Genomic DNA, 27,500 nt, shown 5'->3' on the forward strand with positions numbered 1-27,500 from the left:
AGGCCAATGCAACAAAAGTGAGTCTTCAGCAACTTATTTTTTTTAACCTTTATTTCTACAGGTATATCCCATTGAGACTGAAGACTCTTTTACAAGGGAGACCTGTTTTCCTTTCCCACGTTACCATTCACACGTTACCATTCACACACGCATTCATACACCGATAGCAGTCTAACTATCTACATTCACACGGTTATTGGTTTTCTGGTATTCCGCAAACCACTCCCTAACCCTAACCCTAGTAAATCCAGATGTATTTTATGTCCGCACACACAGTGACACACACTGTAACTTCAGAGTGAGTGAACACTGGATACACAAACCGCTTGACTCACCATCGTTTGATGTCTTTGAATCGATACAAAGTGTCATCGGCCAGTCGGTAAACATGATGTCACACTACATGATTTATTGATCTACGATTTCTCAAGTTCAAAAGTGTTCGTTTACTATTTACCTGATGCGGTTCAGAAGACACTAACACCTTCAAGCACACACACACACACACACACACACACACACACACACACACACACACACACACACACACACACACACACACACACACACACACATTTTCTGCTCCAGTTCATAGTCACTAGCATATTTAAAGATGCAGTGTGTAGTATTTATTGGCAGTTTTCAGAAAGAACAGACTTGGTAGACACGTACTATAATATTCATAAGTAAATGTTTTAATAAGTGTATAAGTGCTTGACAATTATAATTGTTGTCTCTTGTATTTCTTTAGAATTAGCTTAAAGGACACAGTAAAAATGGGGGAAAACCGGGCAAGTGTTACATGCTTGGCACACACTTCAACTCCCATTTGGACTCTTGGTTAGCTGCTCAGCTGTGCACACATACAGACACCTCACACATACAGACACATCACACATACAGACACACACACACACAGTGACACACACACACACACACACACACACACACACACACACACACACACACACACACACACACACACACACACACACACACAGTATGTAGGCCTGGAGGGATTACAGCGCAGGGGAGGTGGGAGTACTGCAGCAGAACGTCCCAATAAGACAAGGTCACCTTAAGTGGATTGGGATGAAGGAGAGTGTGTGTGTGTGTGTGTGCACACGCGCATCCGTGCATGTGTGCCTGTGTGCGTGTGTGTGCGCGCGTCTGTGCATGTGTGTGTGTGTGTGTGTAGAGCAACTCATGAAAAAGTAATTAAGCCGGATGCACATCAGCGGTTGCCGCGGGCGCAGACGGTGCGGAGAGAGAGAGAGAGAGAGATGAAAAAGCCCCGAGGACGAGAGAGAATGTTTGTATACAACATGTCTGAGGGCTGTTCACTAAACACACACGGTGGGGCCGTTTAACCTAGACAGATTTTGGTAGATAGCTAGATAGATAGATAGATAGATAGCTAGATAGATAGATAGATAGATAGATAGATAGATAGATAGATAGATAGATAGATAGATAGATAGATAGATAGATAGATAGATAGATAGATAGATAGATAGATAGATAGATAGATAGATAGATAGATAGATAGATTTTATACCTTCTGCTGTACGTCCAAGTTTTTTACTTAGCAGTAAAATCAGCAACTGAAACATTTCTTGGGCTCTTCTTGGGATTTTTTCTGAGCTCCTGCACCAGTGTCAGGGGCGACACCAGTTTGTAAACGCTGCCATACCGAGAAATACAGAGAGAGTTTTGTGGAGCTGATAATAGGCTTAATCAACTTTGCGTCAACTTGTTTGGCGATGGCTTGAATGTAACCAACATTAGTTTGTATGAAAAAAGTTACACACTATATCTTTAACTCAATGCGGAATTTCCCATTCACATTCAGACATCTCATTGACTTTGTACATCTACTGTGTGACAGCGGTTTGCTTTCTATCGGACTAGACTTGCTGTGCTCCAGAATTGATAATCCATCACAATGTATGGGCAGTTAACGCACCATTCTCTCTCTCCCCAAACGCAAACTAGATATACCAGACATAAATCCAACTCTCACTCACTCACTCACTCGCTCGCTCGCTCACTCACTCACTCACTCACTCACTCACTCACTCACTCACTCACTCACTCACTCACTCACTCACTCACTCACTCACTCACTCACTCACTCACTCACTCACTCACTCACTCACTCACTCACTCACGCCCTCCCTCCTTCCTTCCCTCCCTCCCTCCCTCCCTCACTCACTCACTCACTCCCTCCCTCACTCACTCACTCACGCCCTCACTCACTCACTAACTCACTCACGCCCTCACTCACTCACGCCCTCACTCACTCACTCACTCACTCACTCACTCACTCACTCGGCATTCACTTTACTGCAGCAGCCAAACACTGGAGCAGGTAGTTGGATGCCTGTGTGTCTGTGTGTCTGTGTTGATGGACACATTGCTCCAAGTGTTGTGCTGTATCACAAACACATGAATATTGATGAAGGCATTTGTTTAGCGAGCTTGTTAGTCCTCACATGCATTCAAATCTGCACTGTTTGTACTGTTCCTTTCACTACAACGTGCCCACGCAAACAGAGAAATGTCACACACACACACACACACACACAGACACACACACACACACACACACACACACACACACACACACACACACACACACACACACACACACACACACACACACACACACACACACACACACACACACACACACACACACACACACACACAGACAGACAGACACACAGACAGATCGAAATACATACACACACACACAGGCACACAGACAGATCGAAATACATACACACACACACACACACACAGACAGATCGAAACACATACATTCAAACACACACACACACACACACACACACACACATTCACACACACACACACACACACACACACACACACACACACACACACACACACACACAGACAGATCGAAACACATACATTCAACACACACACACACACACACACACACACACACACACACACACACACACACACACACACACACACACACACACACACACACACACACACACACACACACACAGACACACACACACACACACAGTCGGGGCTGGAGGTCGAAGCCGTTCATGCTCAGACGTGCTGTGTCTTAGAAAACGGTGGATTTGCAAAGAATTATGGGAAAATGTTTGTGTTTGTCTGAATAACAAACGTTTGAAAGGCAAATAACAGCAGCTGCTGCACCAGGCTGGAACAACAACACAAAGGCCTTTGATGTAAATACACGAGCAACAATATGACAATTACTGTTTGACAAATTGGAGTCAAGCCATGAATTCAAATATTTAATCAACAAATGTCAGAAGAAAGCTGCACTCCTGTGACAAACGTAAAAGAAAATATGAGTTAGAGTCTTGTAGAGCCCACCAATATGAAAGAAAAAGTAGAAAGACAGAAATAAATTGTACAGGCAAGGATGAAAAGAGGGATGGGAAAAAAGGAGCTGTGAGGGCAATAGAATCATTTCAGAGAACTTTGAATTTTTTATTTGGGTGTTTCAGACTTTTGGAACAACAAGTCCTGGACAGCTATCACCAGTCACAAATAGTGAAACATTAGCCACGGTAGCACAATGAAGTCTCCAGTAGCACACTTGAAGTTGGTGCTGCTGGTAGTAATGCCATGATAATGCTAGTATATTGACGTCAGACGCTCGGCCATCTATAAACCAATCAATGTCCAGTATAGGGAGACACAGACCACAGAGTTGACACCCACCTGACGTATGTATGTCATGGAAAGTTCATAAGTGTGAAACCTTAAGAACTTTAAGATGTTTGTGACACCAAACCTAATTTAAATGAATACTTCACCCATACGGAACCAGCGTTCTATCATTATAAAATCACTATCATAATATAATGAATCAGGTTTTTCTTCCCTCAGTCTTCCCTCAGTCTTCCCTTGGCCCATCTGTCCTGTTAATCCTAACCCTTAATGTGATGTCACAAGACGGAAACTGTAGGGTTAGACATTGAGACCATAAAACACTCTTTCTGCCTTTTCTCAGGCTAGGATGATCCGATTTTTTTTTTTTTTTGCACATTTATACTAAATAGGATCTCCGAGTTCAATACACCTTCATATTCCAACCGGTGAAGTCGGTCTTTAATCAAATCTATACAACAGAACAAAGACATCAACCTTGGTTTGGACTTCAGGGTCTAAATAGGGCTGCATAGGGATTGGGTAAATGTATTGAACTATTTTCCACCTCTTCTTATGAAAGCAGTCAGTGAGTTGCTGTCGACGATTACTTCGATAGAAATATGTCATGAGGTGTTTGTTCAACATGTGTTGGAGCGCGGGTTAGGCTGCACATCTGTCAGTCTGCTTCCTCCTGACAGCTGCTGTGTGTGTGTGTGTGTGTTTGTGTGTGTGTGTGTGTGTGTGTGTGTGTGTGTGTGTGTGTGTGTGTGTGTGTGTGTGTGTGTGTGTGCGTGTGTGTGTGTGTGTGTGTGTGTGTGTAGGCCAGCTGTTAAACTAACACATGTGCGACAGCAGGCTGACAGCCCCTGTCAAAGCATGTCACCTAATAGGTACACTGAGAAAAGGGTCGCTGCCTCTCACTCCTTCTGTTAAGTATTAGTCTGAGTTGTTTGAACACCCACCTTGTCATTCAAAGTCACAGCACTCTGTTTCATATTCTTATTTATCTATTTATTCGCTTTTAAATGTTTTATTTCTATTCATTCGCTTTTCTAATGTGTATTATGTATTTTAATCTTGTGAGGTTGTTCTACTCTTACTAATACAAGAGTGGTTCATTCCACAGTTCATGAAAGGTGACGTGCTGTTTTACAAACTGGTAGTTGAGAATTTGCTTGCAGCTTTTGTTTCAAGGTTTCTGTTGACCTGTGGTATTCCCTTGCCCTGACAAAATACATTTTGATTTTTTAAGATATTTAATACATTTTGTCTTTCAGAAAGTTGGAATTTGTCCGAGAAGTTTACCCTCCAAGATGTCAATGGATGTTGTATTTTGGGATAAATATGATCTCTGTCTTTATTTAGCCCAAAAGTAGTCGTTGAAAAATGGATCCGTGGTGTGTCAAATTTGGTCCAAATTAGCCCAAGGTTGTCTTCTGTTTTCCGGACCACATATAGCCCTGCTGAACAGATTTGTTCTTATGACGTCTTTCCAACCTTTACAATTTTCATCGGAATATTAAAGTGTTTTTAAATGTTGGCAAAGTCATCTTTTTTCAAACATTGTAGCTGGGTTGGTGCCATTTCCAAAGTTTGTCAACAATCTCCAGAGTTATTCGACTTTCTAAATACATTTAAATCTGTCTGTTTTTCATTAAAGGTCAGTGAGTATTTAAGGAAACATTAAGATAAGGATCGACGAGTTATCAGATATTCAAAATGTTAAGCTCTTCTTATCTGCAAATAATAAATTCAACTTTACTCTTGTTGACAGAGATATAAAGTGGGAAGTGTGAGTGTGTTTGCGCAGTTTGAGCTGCTTGTGTTCATGCACCAGACATGTTGTGTGTGTGTGTGTGTCTGTGTGTGTGTGTGTGTGTGTGTGTGCGTGTGTGTGTGTGTGTGTGTGTGTGTGTGCGCGTGTGCGTGTGCGTGTGTGTGTGTGTGTGTGTGTGTGATCCAGCAAACCCATTTCCACTGCAAAACTACCTACTGCCAACGACACTCTTTATCCCAATGACTCCACAATAAAGCTGTCAGGCCACAATCATCGCTTCAATACAATAAACCCTCCTGTCACAACCTTTTACAAAGCAGACACACCTTTTGGGCAAATGGTTTTCAGTGTATTTATGTCACTTACAGCAGCAACAATGCAGTAACGTGTGTGTGCAACAAACTATAGGTCGTAATGATGTCCAACATACTAGACCTAATCGGAAATGGCTGAAAGAATAGAGAAAACTGACGCACATTTTTAAAGAAAAGAATATAGCACGCAAGTCATTTTGTACTTCTATAGTAACCATTGAGTGATGAATCCACTCCAAAGAGCATTGAATCAGGACAGTTTCAGTTGTTAAAAACATCCATTCATGTCATGTCAATACATTATAATAGTTGTGACACAGTATATTGAGTATGTAGACCATAAGTATGATTTCAGATTCAACACACACACACACACACACACACACTCACACACACACACACACACACACACACACACACACACACACACACACACGATACAAATCTTTTCTAACCCCCTTGCTATTCTAGGCATGTAACAAGCTTGTAGCGGTGTGTGTGTGTGTGTGTGTGTGTGTGTGTGTGAGAGAACGTCACCGGACAATAGAAGTCACAGAAATGAAATGAGACCGTTTGACCGTCACATTTATTCTGACCTGCTGTTGAACAACCACCAGTGGAGATATTTACTCGCTCACAAAAACCACTGACTGGAACAAGACAAATATAATACAACGACTCTGGCACTCTGCTCCCAGTGACGAGAGGCACCTATTTGCAGACCCATGGGGAAGCGGAGCTCCACCGGAAGCACAACATTTCTTCTTCGTTTTGTTTTACTGGCGGCGATCACCCAGCGTTTCTTCTTCTTTTTGTTTTACTGCCGGCGTTCACCTAGCGGTGAATAATAACAAGACACAGTTTCCACCGGTTATGGTGCTAGTAGACAGTCAAATAAGTCAGTTTGTTAAGGGTCCCAAGTGGCCAGGACGGTGGTAAAAAGTAGATGTTGAGGTGTAAGACGAATGAAGCAACAAAGCTTTGTGTGTACATCTTCCGAAATCCGTCTCTTTAATTCACAATTATCACAAGTAGGCCTAGGTCAATCACATACAAATATAAACTCTTATAAATAAAACACAAAAAGTGCCACCACATTAAAATAAACAGCTCATTTTAAAAAGTGGGGTGAAAGACATTAACGTCTGACACATAAGGTGACAGTTTCCATTCTAGATCCTGATTGATTTATTACCAGATCCCTTGTCCTCTAGTGATCACAGTTTTAATTATTCTATCATTTCTATATTCATATTAGGCTATTGAACGATCGATGCTCGTCTGTGACTTTGTCATCACGCAAGTGAACAGTAACGATCGCGTGCAGCCGCAGAATTACATTTCAACCAGACATAAATAGCCTATGTTCAGTGGCACAGACGTTAAAAAACTCCTGTTAATAAATAAATAAATAATGAGATACATACAATACAATAGGTTTATTAATCTGAATGTAGAGCATGTTCACGATGTGTTAGGTGGCTGCATATAAACGGCACGAGGGCTGAGAACTAAGCTACTGATCAGATAAATGATCGATCAAACGTAAAATCATCAGGAAATGATAAAAACATCCCGATGGAGATTTCTATGGAGTGATTTTGCTTTAAACTGTACAGGGTCGCGTTGTGGCAGTGACACTCTTTCTTCAGTCGGAGCTGCAGCGTAAAGTGAAAACAAACTCAGAGTAGGTTACAATTCTGACCAATGAAATGAGTTCGGGGCGTGGCCCCATCGTGCTTCCGGTGGAGGTCCGTTTCTCCATGGGTCTGCAAATAGGTACTCTTGTGACTGCGCTTTGTCAGCCAAGTGCACTCGACTCTTCCGTGTGTGTGTGTGTGTGTGTGTGTGTGTGTGTGTGTGTGTGTGTGTAGGTGTGAAAGAGTGTGTGTGTGTGTGTGCGAGAGCTTGTGTGCATTTGTGCATACATGTTTTTTTTGTGTGTGTGTGTGTGTGTGTGTGTGTGTGTGTGTGTGTGTGTGTGTGTGTGTGTTTGTGTGTATCTGTGTACGTCTGTGTCCATGTGTGTGTGTGTGTGTGTGTGTGTGTGTACGTCTGCGTCCATGTGTGTGTGTGTGTGTGTGTGTGTGTACGTCTGCGTCCATGTGTGAAGTGTGACTGAGATTTTTTCTTATCGGGCCGGAGCAGAAAGCAGAATCATTTTGGAGGGGAACGTACCGTAGGAGAGGGGGACGTCCATGTCTCCCTGCCAGGACATCTCGTCTACGGAGTGCTGCGCTGTAAAGACAAAAACACAAAAGGCCTCTTGGTTTACTACTCATTCTCACTGTTAACCCAACTAAAACTGCTTAATGATTTATTCAAACTCCAATAGAGAACAATAGCTGGGAGAATGGACTACTATACTACTGTGCTGTGTGCCATGCTGCATTCACTGTCTGTCCGCCAACTGTCTGCAGACCTGTGACTTTTTCAGTGGAAGTGTAGATTTAATCATAGATAATAAATGGGTGAGTGTGTCTGTGTGTGTGTGTGTGTGTGTGTGTGTGTGTGTGTGTGTGTGTGTGTGTGTGTGTGTGTGTGTGTGTGTGTGAGTCTGTGTGTGTGTGTGGACTTTGCTGCAAGATGTCACTTCAAGCCATTTTGTATTGTAATGTCCAACTTTTGCTGAGCAGAAACAAAAGTCACAGCCATTTTTTCTACGAACTTTTGATTATTTGTATTGTGTATTGTTGTTGTTATTTTTGATGTAAAACATAGATTTGATGACTGTGAAATGTGCTATATAGATACACTTTACTTGCTTACTTACGCTCATTTGGCACAGAGAAAATAAAAGCAGTACAGTGTAACTTTGTATTACATTATCATTATTATCAACATCCGTGGTACTAAGAAGTCAAGAACAAGATTAATGAGGTTGGATTTTACCTTTCAAGTGTCCTCGTCCGAGTGTCACAAACCCAGAGGAGATGAAGTTGTGCATATCTGGTCCTCCACTGCGCAGGTTTTCTTTCCCATAGTGCCCTGGGGAAAGAACACAATGCAGGTAAATATAAGCTAATGGTAAAAGAGTTTAACTCATATGTATGTATTGTATGTGTCTTTTGATGAGTATATGTGTACTGATGTATATGTGTATGTTATGTAAGCCTATGCATATGTTATGTACATATATATGTATATATATTCATATATTTTTTTATATATTGATGTATTTTTTTATTTTTTTATTGTTTGCATAAAATGTGTAGGATGTTGTAAATGTAAAACTTTAACTCTCAGATTAATATATGATCCTACAATAAAGTAGAAAAAATATATACAGTGTATTAGCTAAAGGTGATAGGGTTTTTTGTTCGCATATACTGATGGTGTGGTCGCACAAGAAAATGACACAGGGAATGTATTGAATGTCCTTGCGAAATAGGCTTTTCAAGAGGCTAGAAAATCCTCAAGGTTAGTGAGAACTGAGTGAACTGTAGCTGGCGTCAGCAATAAGAAAATGTTCGCACTAGACAGTCACAATTGCCTCTGGGATACCATTTAATTCCCTCGAGAAATTAAGGCTTAGGAACAAGTGTTTTTTTTTTGTTAACGGTCAGTTAGCAAGCTCGTGAGGTTGGCGGCTAATTGGACAGTAAGTTCATCCAAGAGTGATATTTATACCATTGTGTCTAGATGCAACAGAGCCAAACGAGATGCACAGTGTGAGGGGCTATTTCATGTGCCAGTGGTTCAGAGGGTCCCATTTCGTTTTTCCGAATATTGTGCGACTCACAGCTCAAGGAATTACACCAATTGGAACACACACATGAAATTGTACTGGCGAAATTACCAGCACAAAGATGAACATTGACAGTCAAAGGCACAACCCTGTATTTAAAAAATAAACTGATTCTGTGATGTTCCCCACTAACAGTATTCAGCTTACAATATAGCTTAGATAGATAGATAGATAGATAGATAGATAGATAGATAGATAGATAGATAGATAGATAGATAGATAGATAGATAGATAGATAGATAGATAGATAGATAGATAGATAGATAGATAGATAGATAGATAGATAGATAGATAGATAGATAGATAGATAGATAGATAGATAGATAGATAGATAGATAGATAGATAGATAGATAGATAGATAGATAGATAGATAGACAGGGTCAATTTTGATGACTTCCACAACAATGGTGCCATGCTATGTTAACTGATCTGACTGGCTTTTCTCCATTGCAATAATGGCTGAGGCTCTTAGGTATTCTATTATTTACATGCATGATTTGCCCATGTAAAAATGACGGACAAAACATGATTTGTCACAAACTAAGTTGAAATAGGTAAAACTGCTCACCATAAAATACATTATGTTATCCTGGAGAGTCCCATTTTTCTATGGGAAGTAACTTTAAGGATATCGTTTGAAAAATATTCAAAAATAGCGCACAGTATGGGAGGTAAACACTTCTCAGCAACTCCTTAAACATCAACTCAACACTGAATGAACTCCGATAGCTTTTGCCATTTTAGAATCTCCAGGTCTCCGTCTCGTCAAAGGTCAACTCTGTCAAGGCAGTTTGCTATCGGTCAATGACGCTGAGTTGAGCTGTTTCCCAGCCACCTGTTTTATTATTTTTAACCTTTATTTATACAGGTAAGTAAATCCCATTGAGACCGGAGACTCTTTTTGCAAGGGAGACCTGTTCCCATTTACACGTTACCATTCACACACACATAGCAGGCTAACTATCGACATTCACATGAGGCAAGGTGGGAGAAGTGTCTTGCCCAAGGACATAATAACCATGACACAAGTGGCAGGGCGGGGATCGAACCTCCAACCCTTCGATAATTGGCCGACCCGCTCTACCACCTGAGCCACAGTCGCCACAGTGAGCAAACCCCATTGAATGAATGCACTGCCATTTTTACATGCTGCTGTCACTGTAGTATGTGTATTCAATTCCCCAATCATTTGCCTGTCTGTTATAAAGGAGTAGCCACAGATGACAAGAATACTAAACAGGGATAAAATGGCATAACTGACATGAAATCTCTAGTGGGATCATCAGAGTGTCGATATGTATCACTTTAGGATGTCAGATATGCAATCTGCGGGGATTCAGGACTTTCATGTCATTTATACCAACCAATCATCAAGCACTTACAATAAAGACTATCTTATCTTATCTTACTATTTCATATCATAAAAAACTGAAAGATTCAATTTAATTGGGGAATTCATTTTTGGGAAGGATGATCAAATGGCTAACCCCTTTCTGACTAATGAAAAATAATAGTAGGACATACATTATGTTAAGTAAAAACGCTGTATGCTTATACTTTGACAGAGTTGAAAACTTTCACTTGATTTAGTGTTAGTTCAGCGAGTTCTTTAAGTGCTGTAACTTCCACTATGGACATGAATGGTTCAAGGAAGCCAGCAAAACTTTGTGTTAAAACATCACTGCCGTAATGCAATTTGTACTTCACCACTGTTTACTCTGCTTCCAACAACCAGTGCTGTAATTGAGAGTGTAGCCTGAACACAAAGGAGGCCAGACAAGGTGCCTCGCTTGCACCCTGACAACATTCAATTGTCCTGCCAGTCACAGACTTAGTCTTAACAAAGAAATAAAATAATGTAGTATCAGCGAAAACAGCTAAAGGAACATGGAATCCTATTGTTGGTTTATCAATCCTCTCTTCCAATTTCCACCACTCTTTCTCTCTCTTTCTCTCTCTCTTTTTTTCTTTTTGTCTGTCTATGTTGTCTGTGCGTGTCTCTATCTCTTTCTTGCTTTATCTGTGTGTCTCTTTCTCTCGTTCTCCCTCTCTCTCTCTCTCATCCCCTCTTTACACAGAAGAGTTAAATGCCTCTATTCTCCAAGGAACAGCTTCAAAGTCAATACCATCACTCAGACCTTCAGGCCCTCGGTAAAGCCCAAATCGAACAGCATTTCACATTATCATAATGAGGAGAAACACCTGGGACCATTTTGTTTGGCCTTCATCACAGTTAAGTTTGGCTCCACACAAAAAGCTTAAGCGCCACCAAAGCTTGTTTGTTTCTTTTTAATCAAACCCAGGGGCAGTGACTATAAAATGATTACTGACGTACTTTGACCATCTCTGTCCATTTGGGACCTGCAAAACAAGTCTGCAAATGTCCAGAGAAAGGATTTAACATAGTTCTCTAGTTTTGTTTCAACATTGTGGGTGACATAGTGGGGGGTCTGGGGTGTTTTGATTGAAATTTTGAAGCATTGGCAAGCCTAGAACCGTCCGCCTACCTTCTTCCACTCAATTTTCATTTCCTTTCAGTAGTCAGTCTGGGTCCGCAGTATATTAGCGGGTTTTATCAGCCAGATGTTTTACCTGTCCAATCAGCGAACAGAGGGAGTGGCTAAGAACAATGACATGAGGCAGTTTCAGTTGTAGTCAGAAGCTGGCGCACCAAACGTTATGCGATTGGTTGGCAGATCCAGAGTGGCACTGGGCAGATCCAATAGTTTTAAACTTCAACAGACACCCGCCTTCAAGTGAATTTACGTTTGTCAATTGAGCGATTCCAGACCTTCTGTAAATGAAATGAAGTACGATGGTCTGGTAGGACCAGGCTATTCATTTTCTGTATTCCAGTGAATTTATATCCACTTTTAAAAGGTCCCATATTAGACAATTGACACAAACAAATTCAGAAAACCTGCAGGTAAGAGTGAACTATTGGGCTGAACAAGATAGCTATTTTCAGAGAGGGATCCCTTCCTCTGTCAACTCTCCCTGAGGTTTTTTAATCCCTATAAAGGGTTGTTTACTGGGAGTTTATTCAGCTGAGCTAAGGGTCTAAGGGCTGGGGTGTCATACTGTATGAAATGTAAAGCCCACTGAGGCAACTGTCTATTTGTGATATTGGGCTATACAAATAAAACTGATTTGATTTGATTCATTACTAAGCTGTCTGAATTGCCTTGCGTGAGGCTAGTCAGAAGCCACTGCAATGGTGGGAGGTATGTAAGGTTAAGATGGTCCGGTCCACTTTACAGGGTGTTTGAAATCATTCTGAAATATGTAATATATAATATACGATATTTTACGACTAACAAGGATATGTACATGTTTCGACCCCCTGAACTGTTATTTTGACCTCTTTTGGGGAGAAGGGGTTGTCTTTCATGATTTTTTTAGGGAAACAAATTTACCTCTTCTAAATATTGAAGGGGAATAGGGATCTAGGGCATCCGCATCTAGTGATTACTTTCTATGCAGATGATTCAGTAGTGTTTGTATGCATACAGCTCCAGAAAAAATTAAGAGACCAGTCTGGATTTTTCTTGAATCTTCATCACTAGATCCAATTGAAAACTGATTGAAAACGTTCTTAATGACAATATTTTTATTGTGAATTTGGTAGAAATGTTGTCAGTAGTTTATATTATAAAACAAAAACATTCATTCTACTCAAACATTTGCCTCTAATCTAGTCAAATGAGATACACTGAACATTTGGAGTGGTCTCTTAATTTTTTCCAGCGCTGTATATGAATGCCTCCCAGGGCGAAATGCTGCTGATTCATAACCTCCCCTATGCTCCAAGGACAGCACCTTGGAGCTGGAATCCGTTTGCTGGAGATGCTGACTGTGATATAAATTGCTCCCATGTGGCTGTACAAACCTAAAGCCCTCTTATTATCTGGGGAAATGTTCCCCTTAAAAAACTGCCTTATCTACACTGCATAATGAGAACAAAGAGCTAACCTTTCTATCACAGAATACCCACACAATTATAGCTTTTCATCATCCTGCCATGAACGAAGGGCAGAAATAAGACATGGAGTTTAAAAAGGTATTATTTTCATTGACCTTTTTGGGGGTATTGAATTAGGGATTTGTGTGTGCACTTTTCTGTTTACCGGGGCATGTAACTCCTAGTTCAAGATCTAGCAACTTTACCTTTCCAGAGCTTTCACCATATTTCACAGTCTTGGATGTAGAAAACAATTACACTCCCATTAGGCAAGGCAAGGCAAGTTTATTTCTATAGCACAATTCAGACACAAGGCCATTCAAAGTGCATTACAGGGGCATTAGCTTGCTTTCACCAACGACCTAACTTCTGTTGTTTGCACCAAATAACTGTTCAACAGTATCACATCGTTTGCAAACATAACAACATCGATAGCTAGTACATTATTAGCACAGCATAAAGACCAATGGGGCCAAACAGCTATCATTGCTTTGTTGAATGGTAACAAAATCTACCTTCCAGCACCTCTAAAGCCGTTTGTTAAAGACCTACTTCACCAGGAAATATGAAGGTGTATTGAGGTGTATCTGAGATCCTATGTAGTATAAAGGTTCAACATTTTTAGGAATCGGTTCATCCTACAGCCTGAGAAAAGGCAGAAGGAGTGGTTTATGGTCTCACTGTCTAACCCTACATTTTTCCATGCGTGACATCAGTTGTATCGGTGAAGTATTCCTTTAAGAGAGATAGCTACGTGATTGCGTTGCCTTGTGTCATTTGGTCAACCATTTGTGTAGATTTGCCATAAACAGCCAATTAACTTCCCAAACTGTAAAGACATTAGCTGTAAGCCGGCTAGCAGCATCATAACTAACTGTTGGTAGGATTGTGTCTGTGTGCTCGGCCTCTGACTGAACTCAGAACTTCAGTTATTTCCTTCATATGTTCAATCCTCTTTGTAATTTTAATCAGAATATATATAAAGCCCCGGGGAGTTGAAACGTTTCAAGTCTTTCAGATGCGTCTACATCTTCAATATGTGTCTCCATGACTGAAATTGGGTCTAATCATCTGGTTTTCACATTGGGTTCATATTGAATTGCGTCGCCTTTTCAAATTTGCTTCATTTGATGGTCTGAATCACACAGTAGCTCAATAATAACAAATATATGTTATCTTCATGAATGTTTATTCCATATAAAAAAGGCGTAAGAAATGTATAAACAACAATGAATGGTTTTACAGGGGTTAAGTGCTGGACAGAAGCAGTAAATGTTTTGTAGCTGCCTTACATACTCTTCTCCCAGCAAATAAACAGTCCAGATCATTTGAAAAGATAAAATAAAGGAGACACAACTTGATCATTAGTGAACTACAGACTTGCTGGGCGGATAACAAACACCATGTCTAGCCATCTTCCCCTTAGGCCAACTGTCTCTTTCTGTTCACCGTACAGACTTGAAAGTTGTATTGATCTTTTCATCTTACTCTTGGCAAAGGAATCAAATGAGTTTATTTCAAAAAATGTCAAACAATTTTGTCCTTCAAAGCCATGGCCATTAGAGTGATCCCCACTGCTCGACAAAACATGGGACATACATAATATAAAGGACACGACTAAACCGCAACAGGAAAAGGTGAAATCGACTTTTTTCATAAAATGTGGAAGTACATTTATTTGGATTTACTGTTGATTTGAATTATTTTAACTTATTGAAGTGTTCTGTATGTATTGTCCTGTATGCGTGTTTTGTTATTGTATTGCTGTTTTAATTGCTGCCCACAACCAATAGCCTCTCTGGTACAAATAAACTAGATTTGAATTTAATTTGATTGTAATGCGTTATGTTGGTAATAAAAGCTTTCTGTTGAAGAGATTTGAACACAAACATTCACTTATTGTTACTCTAGAAACAGACTGAGTCATCCAGACTTATCATCATGAAGCTACACGACATCATCCTTTAAAAGAAAACCATTACACCATTGGTGCCATGTCATTGTATAGCCACTTCCACAGGGTTTTTAAACTCCAAAATGAATCCAATATGTCGTGAGTGTCCTACTGAGCTGATATCATTCTCTGTCTGCAAAGTGTGAAGGAGATTTTTCAACCATTTTCACAGCACCATAGAAACTTTAAAGCACACAATGAGAGAACAGATATCTGGGAAGTTAAATGATAATGGTCACTATGAGACAGTTCCGGAAAGTACTATCAAACACCCCAGGACACATTTCCGCAGTATCATCTTTAGGTATAGTATGTCCACTGGAAAAATGAGTTCATTACATACACTGCTGATGCGATAGATGGATAGATGGATACATGGATAGATAGATAGATAGATAGATAGATAGATAGATAGATAGATAGATAGATAGATAGATAGATAGATAGATAGATAGATAGATAGATAGATAGATAGATAGATAGATAGATAGATAGATAGATAGATAGATAGATAGATAGATAGATAGATAGATAGATAGATAGATAGATAGATAGATAGATAGAGCACCACTCCAAATAGCGGCATTTACAAGGGCATACATAATATATAATAAATAAGTCATCAAATAAATATGGCGGTCATAAAAACAGTTGAATTAAAGATAACTGCGTTAAAACAATTTATGACAGAATAAAATAAAACAGAGCAACATGATTATGGATTGCACTTGATACATTCATGTGCTAATACTTTCCTTGTTGTGTAAAACAATGCCATAAAAATGCTATCTAGCTTAATCGAAATGATCATTTTAAGGGCCGTCTTTTAGCACTTATATAAAAAGGAGTGATAAAACAGGCTTTAAAAGAGGGGAGGGCTGAGCTAGATAGATACATGTAGATGGATGGATGGAGATAGATAGACAGACAGACAGACAGACAGACAGACAGACAGACAGACAGACAGACAGACAGACAGATAGATAGATAGATAGATAGATAGATAGATAGATAGATAGATAGATAGATAGATAGATAGATAGATAGATAGATAGATAGATAGATAGATAGATAGATAGATAGATAGATAGATAGATAGATAGATAGATAGATAGATAGATAGATAGATGGATGGATGGATGGATGGATAGATAGATAGATGGATGGATGGATGGATGGATGGATGGATGGGTGGATGGATAGAGACAGACAGACAGACAGACAGACAGACAGACAGACAGACAGACAGACAGACAGACAGACAGACAGACAGATAGATAGATAGATAGATAGATAGATAGATAGATAGATAGATAGATAGATAGATAGATAGATAGATAGATAGATAGATAGATAGATAGATAGATAGATAGATAGATGGGTAGCACTTATATAAAAGGGAGTGATAAAAAGCAGGCTTTAAAAGAGGGGGGGGGCTGAGCTACATAGTATATAGGACACACCATCCTCAGAGTGTGGCCTGTGACAGCACCAGTATATTTCATACTCTTTTATGCTGCTACATAAGTGTCCTACAAAAAAAAAATCTATTCAAATCCTTTATTCTCTCTCTCTCTCTACACCCATTAACTCAGATTTGACCCAGGAGATGTTTTCAAACCCAAAAGAAATGGCGTCGCTGCTGGCTGCCCTCATACATGTATGCGCCTGTCTGTCTTATAAAACCTGAAGTGGACCATTTCGCATACATTCTTTTTCTCTCTCTCTCTCTGTCACCACTTATCCTTGACCTGGATGGGGACAACATGAAGTCAGGACAGGGTGTAAAGGAAAACGACATGCAGCCACTGTTACCAAACATAGAGAAAGGGAACCTGAATATGTCATATTTGTTGGGAAAGTAAAACTAACCCTGCGTTCCAATACCCATACTTCCCTACTATTTAGTATGCCAGAAAAAGATATAGGATGTCCCAATACATGCACGTCAATTGTAGTATGCTGAAAATACATAAATGCCCCATTAACTCCAATTGCAATTTGGAGTATTTGTTTTTATACTTGACATTTCTCAACATAAATCCTTATCTGATTTGTTTCTCTCCTGTGGGCCTAAAACTCTTCTATACTTTAGTATGTAGTGAAGTAAAAAGAAAAAATATGTGATTTGGAACGCAGGGTGAATCTGACAAAATACCTTAACCTTAATCCTAGTATAACATTAACCCTATAAACTACTTAGGTCAGCCCTCTTAAGAAGTGAGGATCAGATGTAATGCCTTAAAATTGACTCTGAAACCAACTAAAATAAGCCTAATAACAGCTTGAGCTAAAGCTGTATGTAATGCAGAATATCCATTTAAAATAGAATGATCTATGAGCATTTTCTACACTAAAAAAAGTGTAATTTGGTCTATTTTTTGGGGGTAACTGGTAAAAGGACAGCACTTTTATTCCAAATATGCTTTATATAGTTTTGTCTCATTCAACCACTCTCTCTCACACACACACACACACACACACACACACACACACACACACACACACACACACACACACACACACACACACACACACACACACACACACACCAATAGCAGCTACCACGCAGGGAGCTGACCAACCATTGGGAGTGATTTGGGGTTCATTGTCTTGCCCAGGGACACTTGGACATGTGGCAGGGATCACTGTCTGTTGTCATAAATTTGTCATGAAATTCTGAGTCATATCTTCCCAGGAGAGCCCCCATCTTGGACACCCCCTACCCTCCTGTCTAAGTACTCACCCCTCAATGTCCTAGTAATATCCCCCAAGCAAACAATAGCCGGCTGGTATGATATAGGTTGGACAATTAAGACACATTTTCTGTGGGCGTTATCATATAATAATGAATACAATAGCAATGTGTGGCTTTGTGAATCACACACAGGAATAATCTTACAATGCAATACACCCGTGTTTGCACTTACAGATGCACTGTAGCCCACAATGTGCATTATGTTACATCATAAAGAATATGAGCTCACAGCAAAAACCTTTTATTATCTGTGACTGCTGGTACTATATACACATGTCTAAAAGGCCAAGTTTGAACAAGAACGCTTGGCTAGTCTTGTCATAATTCATTATTATTTTTTTCAGAGATGTGGTCACGGTTCTTTGCTGCTGCTGCTGATATGAATGCTACACCACTACAGAAGGAAAAGCAAGTGAAGAAGAATACACAAATCATGCAGATACCCTCCAGAAATATCAAGCTTTCACATTCAAACATGTCGTATTTTATCTGGTATACATTGCTCTTGACTGTTTTGGTTATTTCATGAACATCAGCCGTTTGGCCAGTTTCAGCATTCAGTCCTCCAGCTACCCAATACAGTCTTTTTCTTATTAAAAAAATAAACTTTGTTAAATACACCTCCTGGACTGTCTTGATTTACAGTAATGCCTTATATTGATGGTTGGATTATTTTGGCATTGAAAGTGGTGGATAATGAAAGAACTAAGCTTAATTGTGTAGGAGTCTATTTTACATGAAGAAGATGTATTCACTGATTTGGTTACAACGTCTGAAAAAGTTCTCCCAGCTCTCAGTTGATGTTTTAAAACTCAAAGTTGGGTCTCTAAAATATCAGCATTAAGAAATACTAATAGATAGTGAAACCTTTTTTCACAAAAATCGGGGAAGAAGTGGAAGAAACTTCAAATTCTGCACATGACGATACATCAGCGCCTTTGAGATTGGTGACCATGCATGACTTTACATCGGTTGAATAAGAACTTAGGCAAAAGTAGCCTCTCCTCCTAATGGCAGCTACATTTACATCACAAAAACTGTATAGCCACACCAGTTTCAATAACCTTCATACTACAGAAAAGCAGACACAATTCTTCAGTACAGTATCATTTCTCCTATGACACATCCTCTTTCATTTTGGGTGGTGCAGAGATAGAGTAGAGAGGCAGGGTGACACCGGGAGTGTGAAACCTAACACTGTTGAATCTGGGACAGCGTACTATACCAGGGCACTTAGCGAATGCTCGGATCCCTAGAGCAGGGATCTGGAGACCATTTTGCAACGACAGAATTAACTCTGGACAAAAAAGGCTTGCATCTTTTTTTTCCCGCAGAAGATGATAATTTGTATCTCAATTTTTTTTTTCAGCCTTAGTAGGCTTAAGGAGGACGCAGTGTGAGGGAGATTGAGACGTCCAGAGCCAGAGATTTGCATTTACTATATACAGTATATTTTTTACTAGCCTATATTTTTCCTCTTTAAAAAGATTGAGAGGGAAAAAGCTTAAGAATCATAGCCTCTGTCTATTTCAGAGGATGTCAATCAAAGGATGACGTGTCACTTTTAGGACACACATACACACAAAGTTGATTTTTTTTCGAACGGACATGTAGTGACAGCCACACATAAAGACAAGTTATGTTGGCTTGAAACATGCTCTATATCACAGTTTGGAGCTATTGATCAATGTTAAAGCTACAGTGTGTTGCCTCCATTGAGGAATTCTGAGTAATTACAACAACACTATCAGTGCATCTACTGCACGTGAGATAAGCCTTTGTTGATCGTAAATGGATTGTATACCTTCTGCAGTATGTCCAGGTTTTTTTCTCAGCAGTAGAATCAACAACTGAAACATTTCTTGGGCTCTTCTTGGGTGAAACCAGTTTGTAAACGCTGCCATACTGAGAAATACAGCGTTTTACATTTTTTTGTGGAGCTGATAGGCTTAATCAACTTGTGAGTCAACTCTTTTGGGCGATGGCTTGAATGTTAACCGACATTAATTTCTATGAAAAAGTTACGCAATGTCGCTTTAAAGCAGAGAAGTGTCACCTACCGTGGTTCTGGGGCTTGTTGTGAACGGGTGTGTAGTGATTCTTGGAGGTCCTGACCGGCGTCTCGTCTTTGGTGGAGCCGTCAATCACCGCGATGTCTTCGTGATCGTACTGCGGAACTTGTCCCTGTTGCCTCAAGATATCCGCCAGGGCTCTGAAAAAGAACATCACACAAGTTATTAGTTTAAAAGTTGATATATATATATACTGTATAAATATATATGTAACATGGTTGTCTGCTAGTTAAGTTTAAATCCCTACACTTTGATTTGTTGCAACTGATTTGAACTGATTTATTTTTTCTATATTTTTATTTTATTTTTTATTACTGTCTTGTATTTTTGTGTTGAATTTCTTAGATTTTTTTGCATTGTTTTTTTCATTTATACCTACATGTCTGTGTGTGTGTGTATATGTGTGTGTGTGTGTGTGTGTGTGTGTGTGCGTGTGTGTGTGTGTGTGTGTGTGTGTGCGTGCGTTTGTGTGTGTAGAAAGAAGCAAGTAGAAAAATAAATGTTTAGACTGAAATGTTTCCCTTTTTCTAATTACTGACGTGTTTCAACCTTTTTTTCCTCTCCATGCCAACTCTGTAAAAGGTCAACCTCATTTATTTAGCTACAGCTCCAATTTGAATCACAGGTTTGGACGAAAGCGTGGACGAATTCCTAATTACACCCACAGTCACGGAGGTGTTGGATGTTCAGTACACAAGGTACATATTCCTCTAATGAATGATTTCATTAGAGTCTAATGAATGAACAAATAAATGAAAAAGTAAATGAAAATGTTTCCCATCTCACACACGGTTTACAAGACACCAATATGATACAACACAAAGAGTGTAGTACATACACATTCACAATACACCACCTGTCATCTAATACATCAGGAAGGCCAACCGGATAAACAGAAACTGAATATAAGGTGACATCTTTCTCTTAGCCCACGCCTTTTCAAGGAAGCCATCACATATGTTCTATTTTCAAATAGCCAAGCTAACATACTGTATGTGTCCCACATTTAATCAACTTCCTTTACATGGACTTTCTTGCGTAACCTTAGTCTCAAATCATTGTAAAATGGACTATATAATTTTTCGATGTATTAAAATAGCTCCAAGGAACTTTCAGTTTGTTTTAATTCTAGCGCCCCATTTGGACAAAAATTATAGTTCTTTTTACATAAGACGCCAGCTGTTGTTCCTGGCTGAGCGTACCCATGACAAAAGCATTAAGAAAAACTATATACAAATAGCATTATTTGCAATGAGGGTTTCATTTGCTGTTGCATGTCATTTATAATCATCAGAGGAAAAATGTGACTGTTTCAGAAATATTCAAAAGTTCCTCATAGCTACTTTAAGCAACACAAGTCACACAGTCTTCTCTCCTCACTGGTGTTGTGTGCTGGTCTCAAGCTCAAGAGTTAAAGTCAGTGTCTGTTCTGTGAAGCCACTAAATAATAAAAGCAATATTTCAGCCACACCATTTCACAGCCCTTTGGAGACCCTACCAGTGTCAGTTTGCGAGATGAGAGTTGCCTGGGCTGCATTTTTTTTCCTTAAAGAAAATGAAAGGGGCAATTTAAGTGTGTCAATGTCAACCTAAAGCAAAAGCACACAGTACAGTATTCTCCACTTTTTCTCTCTAACTCTGTGACATTGGCAGATACACAGTTGTATTAATAGCACTTCTCCTTCCAGGATAAGCTAACACACTTTAGCCGTAGACAGAGGCGACCTGATTTTCACATTGTCCCAGTTGGCTTTGCGTGTCATATGCAGTAAGTGTTAAGAGAAGTTTGCAGGAACAAGTCAACTTTTATATATATACAGCTCCGAAAAAAATGAAGAGACCAGTCTGGATTTTTGCTCTTAAAAGTAATTAAATAAATCCTGCATTTTTGGATGTGATACTAATATAGCTATGTGAGAGTTTAAAACACAAGTTAATAATATATTAGTCAAATCTTGTTTCTTTAACAGACTGTCCTGCTGCCCCAAATACTCACGACGGAACCACATTTGTAGCATTTCTTTCTCCACTCCAACAGTGCACTATTTCCTTCCTATTTCCTTTTCCTTTTAAAATGAATGGTGTGTGGTACAAAATATCCTCAGCATTAGTGTACTGTCTGTTTTGTATTTCCTTATCAAACATATTTGCACATAGCTTAAGCCAAAATCAACTGAATACATTGTCTCTAAAACTTGCTATGGAGACAAGAGTGGACATTGCTATACAAACTGTTTCCGTCACTTTTAAAATGTACTTTCAGTTATTTTTCCTACCATTTATTTCCATTCACACTGGTCTTGCATTTCAACTATAAGCCTCTCAGTCCTGCTGTGGGAGAACAAAGCATTATTCTCAGCACCTGGTCGGCATTAATTGCATCTCAGTTTGCTCTGCGGCCAGAAGGTGATCAATACAGCCTGTTCAAATCACCAGCTTTCTGCTCTCACTCCGCATTTCTTTCCGTTTCGCTGAAGGTCGCGGGCCAAACAGCAAAGGTCTGCCAACAGCTCGGTATTCCTCTCACAGCCCCCACCCCCCATCCACACCACACACACACAAACACGCATACATACACACACACACACACACACACACACACACACACACACACACACACACACACACACACACACCTCAGTATCAGAGGTAAGAGGCTAAATTACATTAGAGAAGCACCGGAAATTAACACAGAAGCTCCTACGTTTTAGGAGCTATATAGTCATAACTTTTTTCATATAAATGAATGTCCGTTACATTCAAGCCATCGCCAAACGAGTTGACACAAAGTTGATGAAGCCTATCAGCTCCACAAAACTCTCTCTGTATTTCTCAGTATGGCAGCGTTTACAAACTGGTGTCGCCCCCTACACACTGGTGCAGGAGCTCAGAAAAATCCCAAGAAATGTTTCAGTTGTTGATTCTACTGCTTAAAAAAAAAACCTTGAGGTACTAGTATAAGGTATAAAATCCATGCGCCATCACTGAAGGCTTTACCTCATGTAGATGCACCGACAGTGTTACTGCAATAACTCAGAATTCCTCAAACAGAAGTTACTCACTATAGCTTTAAGAGCAGACCCCCCCCCCTTTGCCAAATATATAAAGCTAATCCCATGATCCACCACTTCTTCCCGGTCACGGCTTTTCAGCATGAGTTTGTGCCGCCAGCTTCTGAGGGCTAATTTAGCAGATATCATTACGCTGGCTCTATGTGCCAAAGGCTCAGTAGAAAATCAACAAATCATAAAGAAACGGGTGAAAAAAACTCTCACTATTGAACATCCGGTAAGTCCTGCCTCCTCATTTAATCGACCCTCTTTCTAAACTCATGGCTTCCGCTCATATTGGAGTGCTGGCATTAAGCTGAGCCACTGGAAAAGAACACCCCCCCCCCCCTTGGCTAAGGATAGCAGGGTGGTTAGAAGAAGTCATAAAATTCACAATCTCTTGATTTTTCTGAGCAGAGATTGGAAGGAAAAAAAATGCTGCATCATGATCTTCATTGTTTTGTTGGTTTTTTTTTATGCCTCTGTTGTTTCAAAGAAAATATAAAAGAGAAACTATAACAGACTTTACTTTCAAAGTCTCACGAGCCCATATGGATATTAAAAAGCTGACTGGGCCAAGATTTTTTTTTTAAAGGCACTCACAAGCGATCACTAGAGCTTAAATTTATAACTGCTGGCCTCCTGAAAGGGCTCCTTTGTGGTGTTGTCAAGGCCAACGAGTTTAGAGTGGACATTATATCTAACAAGAACATGTCACAGTGTTTCTCCACGCAAGAAAAGCTGAGTAATATCCCCTGACGTTTTGAAAGCAGCGGGGCAACAAAGTTGAATTGCCGAGACATAAAAATACTCAATTATTTTCATATTGTAAAATCAACAAAGACCAAGGCCTCCCCCTCTGCTCTGTCCAAAATTGACTCCAGATAATGGCAGGTGACTCAATAGACACAGACTGACTTATATAAGAGTAATGCGAGAAAATTATGATTTTTTTTTCTTTACGAGTGGGTGGAAAAGATGACATTTGTTGTATTAGACCTATGCCTGTGCTAGCCAGGTCCCTATGATCATATAAGAATCATATGCAACCATGGATTAAGTGGCCAAGCTTGGTGTTGCAAGATGTTGCCTGTCTATTTCAGTTCCTGGACCTAGAAGTTGATACCGCCATTCACTTTCAATGTAAACAGGGAAGAGGATTCTGTCTACCAAAAAAAGATGTTTGGATAACAACCAAAGGCTCATAAGTATCTTAAAATCATGTAAAAGAATTGGTGGGACAGATTTGTTTTAAACGACGGGGCGGCAGTGGCGCAGTAGGTAGGGAGGTCATCCTCTGGGTTGCAGGGTCGGAGGTTCGATCCCCCGCCTACCCACCACATATCGAAGTCTCCCTGGGCAAGACATTGAACCCCACATTGCTCCCGATGGTTCAGAGAGCGCCTTGCATGGCAGCTACTGCCATCGGTGTATGAGTGTTTGTATGAATGGGTGGATTTGGTAAGAAATGTAAAACGCTTTGGGGCTGAGAAAATCGGCTAAAAGCGCTATATAAGTCAAGTCCATTTACCATTTAAACGTCACCAAGAAGGTTTTGCAAGAGAAGGATTCATATAACCTTGGTGAAACAGATTTTCAGCAGTTAAGATTCACCCCCCTAAAGGGCCCATTGAACGCGCTCCAACTCATGATTATTTCTTAATAGTTGTAGGTATAAGATGTAAATAAACATTGAAACATTTTTTTTTTAAAAAGGCTCCTCAAGCCAAAGCTGTTCATCTTCTGTGAAACAAGGAGATGTTCCAATAGGAACTTTTGAATTAAATATTGTTTGACAGTGATTGGAGTTAATCACTTATGACCTCAGGCTACTGTCAATCAAATCTGATCAAACCTCAGCCCCATAGTCCTAAAGAAGCAGATTGTGTTTATTAGGCGCTTAACACTCAAAAACTCTGCTTAAGATTGAATGCTATGTATACCAACATCTAATGATCTAGACACCAAGTATTTTACGAAAGCTGTTTAAAAACCACCCATGTCCTGCCCATCAGTGGGTCTATTTGTAGTGTGTAACATTCTCTAACATGCCTTTAGAAGACACATACCCTTTTAAAAAACTAATTTTATTCTGAACATCACTTATTTGAACTGTTGCACTTCATAAAATGCTACAGGTTCATCTAAACACACACTACAAGACATATGAACAGTTTCTACACCAAAAAACTATATTGAACTCTTAACTGAAAGCCTCAATGAGCACATTTTATTCCATTTTAACTGGGTACGTTGGTAATGACTGTATAGAAATTCATTGATGGACCATGGATTTTACACCTTCTGCTGTACGTCAAGGTTTTTTCTTAGCAGTAGAATCAACAACTGAAACATTTCTTCTTGGGGATTTTTATCTGAGCTCCTGCACCAGTGTTGGGGGGTGACACCAGTGTGTAAACGCTGCCATACTGAGACATACAGAGTGTTTTGTGGAGCTGATAGGCTTAGTCAACATTGTGTATCAACTCATTTGGCAATGACTTGAATACACCCGACATTCATTTATATGAAAAAGTTACGCACTATAGCTTAAAGGAATCCTTTAGTGTTCATCAGAAGATGATTGGAGGGGAAATATGTCTCTCTGCATCTATTACAGCAGTGTGTACAGCTGGTGTCTGGAAAAGCCTCAGGACCAGATTTCATATCACGTTCACGCTCATCGAACGATTTTCTGAACCACTATGGTTGCCTTGAGGACTCAAAGCAATATTCTCACTGTAGAATAGACAACTCCCATAGGCATGAATTTGATCACTGGTCTCTGGCATTTACTGAATCCCCCCTCCCCCCCCGACTCGAACGGACACAAATCACCACCCACACTAACCCCTCCCAGGCTAAAACACACAATCACCATCAGATATTCACCATGGAAACAAAAGGTATACACATTTAAACGTGGTTTGTAAGGCAGGCTCTAGGGGAGAGAGAGTAATGGCATGTGTTAAAGGCCATGAGCTTGTTTGAACCAGCGATATTGAGGCTGTAAGTTATGTGTGGGGGGGGGGGGATACTGTTAGTGAGTTTGCGTCACCAGGAATGGATTTTCACTTCAAGGCTATTGGAAGGGGAATGAGGGGTCAAGGATTTAAGAGTCTACAGAGAAAAGTAGGTTTCAGGGCGACAAATAGTAGATACAGGCAGAGTTATGGGGGACAATACAGTGTATTCTCCCACCACAAATGCACTATGTTGACCTGTTTGGTGGGAAACGCAGTGCCCACCAGTACCTGAAGATAGGGTAACGGAATCAGAACGTATTGAGAGACAAAATGGTCCTTTTTCCACACAGATTTCAACTGTGTAACTAAACTGGAGATTAATTCAGTGTGTTTTCTCACTGAAATGATGCATTGTGCTTTGTGCACACTTGAAACACAGTTTGAGGAATTTATGTTCACAAGTCTTTGATTATCCTAGAGCAGAGCTCCTCAGATCAATAGATTGTGTTGCACAATTCAATACAATTGAAGATAATGCTGTTAAGGGGATTCAGCACCCCTAAAAGAGGATTACAATCGCCCCTGATGTCAGCCAGACATGAGTTGGGGGTATTTCCAACCATGTAGACAGAGAATCTAGACACCAGAATTTTGAGCCATTTTCAGGAAAAAAATGCTTGTCAACCATTGGTCAAAATTGTACAAAGTTATTGATACATATCGTAAATGTCAATTTTTTTTTCCATAGAGAGATATCCAATTGTTTTTACAAAAAAACTGCCAGATTCAGGTGAGAAATTAAGTTCAGAAAGTGTATTAAAAATGCTCTTTTTTGTTAAATAGTGTATACAAGAAAGGGGAAAAAATACATTAATAGGGTGCCAGCCACCCCTCAAGCATATACCCTAGTATCGCCCCTGGCTGAAGTCCTGGATTAATAGCTCTGTCTGTCTGCACACTTTTCATAATGTTTTTTCTGCTACTTAAAAATAGAATTTTGGGGTAAATCAATGTTACCTGTGCACGTTCATCTCCTGAGGCTTGGTGGCTTTATCATAGGCGACTTTAGCGGAAATCCCAATGGCGATGATGAGCGCTATGACCCCGCAGGTGATGTAGACGGTGGTATTGGTCTGGTCGAGCTCCGGGTCATAGGTGTCCCCCGTGGGCGCAGGGGAGGGCGGCTGTGTCTTGATCCAATCCGGGGTGTTGTAGTTGGTGCAATACTTC

General features: G+C 40.0%; 1 protein-coding gene across 1 annotated transcript in view; it reads right to left on the reverse strand.

Moving 5' to 3' along the window:
* The window catches only part of LOC307262313 (shisa family member 6), a gene marked incomplete at both ends in the record, with an annotated part of 88,923 nt that overhangs the window by 61,058 nt on the left and 365 nt on the right, over nt 1–27,500 (reverse strand). The window contains 4 exons of the mRNA XM_080043148.1: nt 7,939–7,998; nt 8,653–8,748; nt 20,243–20,394; nt 27,288–27,500. The exon at nt 27,288–27,500 is cut by the window's right edge and continues 365 nt beyond it. Coding sequence (XP_079899274.1) covers nt 7,939–7,998; nt 8,653–8,748; nt 20,243–20,394; nt 27,288–27,500 — 521 coding nt within the window. The remainder of the gene's footprint in view (nt 1–7,938; nt 7,999–8,652; nt 8,749–20,242; nt 20,395–27,287) is intronic.

This window comes from Ammodytes marinus, assembly GCF_949987685.1.
Source record: "Ammodytes marinus genome assembly, chromosome: 16".
Taxonomy (NCBI): domain Eukaryota; kingdom Metazoa; phylum Chordata; class Actinopteri; order Uranoscopiformes; family Ammodytidae; genus Ammodytes; species Ammodytes marinus.